A 3,306-nucleotide genomic window follows, 5' to 3' on the forward strand; every position below is an offset into this window, starting at 1 on the left:
GCCAGTACACGACCTTCGTAATCAGCGCCGCCGCGAAGTGTAAATAAACAACACGACTCGCGTTAGCGGTTCGAATACGTGATAAACGTTATCAAAATAAATACGCGACCGTTGTTTATTAATGACAAGTCGTGGAAAGCAGTGAAACCCACTACATGGTGTTGTGGTTCCTACGCCAGCAGTTTCGGGACTAGCGAACGTCGATTCCACAAGCTCAGTCGAAGAGGAAAGTCGTCGTTAACATCCAAGGAATTCGAGCCAAGCCAAGTGTTGTACATATGCTATTTGCAATAGCCTATCACATTACGTAAATGAAAATCAAAAAGATTGGTCATTATACTACAAAATGGTAATTTTCACTTACAACACATGCCCGAGCTCAAGATTAAAATTTAGCCCTTTTTATTTACTCCATGGTAGAGATGTGGAATTTACTGGTAAAAAATTTTCGGTAAATTTAACGGTAAAATTTACGTAAAATTCAGTAAAATTCAGTAAATTGGTAAATTTTGGAAAAAAAAAATGTAGGTGTAATTTTTTTCAATTTATCAAATAAAGCTTAAATACTAAATTTCTTACCTTCTTCAAGTTTTTATAAACTGTTTAAATGTTGGAAGAATATTTATTTTCCTTTTTTACCTAACAGTCTATCTAACCTATTCCTATATGACTATTGAGTAATGTATATTAGTCTATACTCTATATCTAGAATTTTAAATGGATTTTTGAGTCTTTGGAAAAAAAACTATTACTTATTTCATTTAGAACTGAAAAAAGTAAGTAAAATAAATCATGAAACTTATATTAAACATTTAACATAACTTACATAACTATGTTTTTGATAAAATTACATTTATCACAATAAAACTAAAAATGTATAGTTTATAATAAACATAAAACAACAAAAAAAATAAAATATATTTTATAAAACAATAAAACTTAAACACATAACAAAACTGTCTGTAGAATACTGAATAATACAGCAATACATAATAATAGTTAAAAATTGAATCAAAATTCAGAACATATTAATTCAACTAAGCAAATGTATGTTGAATGGAATTAAAAAAATCATCGTCACTTGAATCTGTTTCTCCAAACTGATCACCTTCAGACTCTAATATTTCATCAGTATTGTAATCTTCTTCCTCATTTTCACTGCTAGAACTACAAACCTGATAACTACAGGAAGGCTCTTCATCATCATTGTTAGTGGTTAATGATTCTTGGTTTGTTTGGAAACTTTTTACTGATTTTGATACTTCCAGGTCTTGATTATTTATATGTTCATAAATAAATAGTAACTTTTTTGCTGTTAAATTTGTTAGGAGATTTCTTCTTTTAGTATGGATAAGTGAATAAGAGCTAAAAGAGCGTTCTGTAGCTGCTGAGGATGCAGGCAAGGAAAGAATAGCAGATGCTACTTTTGAAAGACTTGTGTTTGAACAAAGGCCATTCCACCAGATACGTGCTTCTATACCATCAATATTGTTCCATAAAATATCTTTGGCCCATAATCCTTCATGAGAACGATACTCAGCAAGTTCAATTATTATCTGTGAAATAAAATAAAAATTAACTAAACAAAAATATTAAATCAACAAAGTTAATTATTAGGAAGTTAATCAAAATAATTTTAAATAATTTAGGTTACAAATCAATAATATTTTAATGTGATCTTATTGATAGCATTAGTTGTATAATTTATCTAATTAAATACAATGGTACTTAATAATGAAACAGTGACATGTATGAAATGGTTATTTGATGAAAAAACACAATTGTTCATATATACCTTTTTATATTCAACTGATGTTAGCAATTTATGAGCAACTTTTTGAATGTAAACAATGCCCTCTATATCACATCCTTGAGGTAAATCTTTCCCTTGATATTTCGGGTCTAAGACGTTAGCTGCATAATGAATTGGATGAATAGCCATATCAAAACGTTTATCAAAGGCTTCATTTAAAATATTTTGTTCTTCTAAGAGTAAAGGAGAAGTAGACATTTGTAATGTAAAACTTTTTAAAAATCATTTAAAGCAGCCGGAACCTCAGACAACCTTGGTATATCAGATTCTAATTTTGTAATCCAAAGTGATAACACTAATTTTTTAGTGATTAGTAGATTAATTAAAGTAATAATACTTTCTACTAGCTCCCAGAATTCATCTGACAAAATGTTATGTTTTACACTTTTATCAAGTTTTTCAATCACCTGTAAAATCATTTGATCAATAATGTTTCTTGTTAATTTTATATTTTTATCATTTTTTTGTACATGTACAAGTACAATTATTATATCTATATCACTTACATTTAAATCTTCAGAAACAGCTAACTGTTGTAGTATATTTTTATTTTTATGAAGACTCCTTAAGCATATACAAAGTGATCCCCATCTTGTTTTAACTGGTAGTTTTAAAGAACAATCAATTTTTTTTGCTTTTTGAATGTTTGTAAAGTTAGCTATTAGGAAGTCATATAATAATACATTACTACATTAGGTACAGAGTATTATTTTAAATAGCTACTATAATACAATCATATTTATGTAATTTATTGTTATATACATTACCTTTAAGAATATGACTGCTAATAATATTTTTGACAATGTTTTTAGATTTTTTTTCAATATCCATACATGATTTTAATTTAATTATATCAGCTATCAATAGATTTAAAGTATGGCAAATACATGGATAAAATGCAATTGGTAAATTTTTGTAACGGTCATCTTTTTGTAAAAGTATCCATGTTTTTTTCATGGACGATGCATTATCTGTAACAACTCCAAGACATTTATTTCTATCCAAATCATCAATCACTTTACCCAATTCAGTAGCAATATATTCTCCTGTATGACGTTCTGTGTTACAATCTATTGTTTTAAATACAAATGGTTTTGGTGTAGTAACTATAATATTCATTATGGACTCATTTCTGAAACATGTAATATGATTCTTATTTTAAATTATATATTAGATACTGATACCTATACATTAATAATAATATAACAATGTGTTTATTTAAATAAAGAAATATGTAAAAAAAAATATATACCTAAAAGTTATTAACGCTAATTATTATAAATTAGTTTCATTAGATAATCAGTTATTAACTTAACATTAAAATGTTTTGAAGATTATGTCAAACAAGCAACTACATTTTTTTTTAGTTTTGTATCAAAGTCAGACAGGGTAAAATAATGTAAATTGTAGATGAATAATAAAATCAAAATTAATTTCAACATAAATCAGTTATTGATGTTATAGTTTTAGTGTTTTACACCATTATGCAGTTT

General features: G+C 27.0%; 1 protein-coding gene across 1 annotated transcript; it reads right to left on the reverse strand.

Moving 5' to 3' along the window:
* Positions 1–1,037: 1,037 nt before the first annotated feature.
* LOC111027090 lies at positions 1,038–2,011 on the reverse strand. The gene is made up of 2 exons (XM_022305315.1): positions 1,796–2,011; positions 1,038–1,556 (listed from the first exon to the last, which is right to left on the reverse strand). The coding sequence occupies exons 1-2, from the start codon at positions 2,009–2,011 to the stop codon at positions 1,038–1,040; spliced, it is 735 nt and encodes a 244-aa protein (XP_022161007.1).
* Between the last annotated feature and the right edge of the window lie 1,295 nt (positions 2,012–3,306).

The sequence above is a fragment of the Myzus persicae genome, unplaced genomic scaffold (genome assembly GCF_001856785.1).
Source record: "Myzus persicae strain clone G006 unplaced genomic scaffold, MPER_G0061.0, whole genome shotgun sequence".
NCBI classification, from domain to species: Eukaryota; Metazoa; Arthropoda; class Insecta; order Hemiptera; family Aphididae; genus Myzus; species Myzus persicae.

Bases quoted from the DNA above. Each gene is read 5' to 3' on its own strand.
- LOC111027090 (XM_022305315.1), bottom strand. From the start codon at position 2,011: ATGTCTACTTCTCCTTTACTCTTAGAAGAACAAAATATTTTAAATGAA. The intron at 1,557-1,795 runs GTATATATGAAC...TTTATTTCACAG, and splicing joins CATCAGTTGAATATAAAAAG to ATAATAATTGAACTTGCTGA.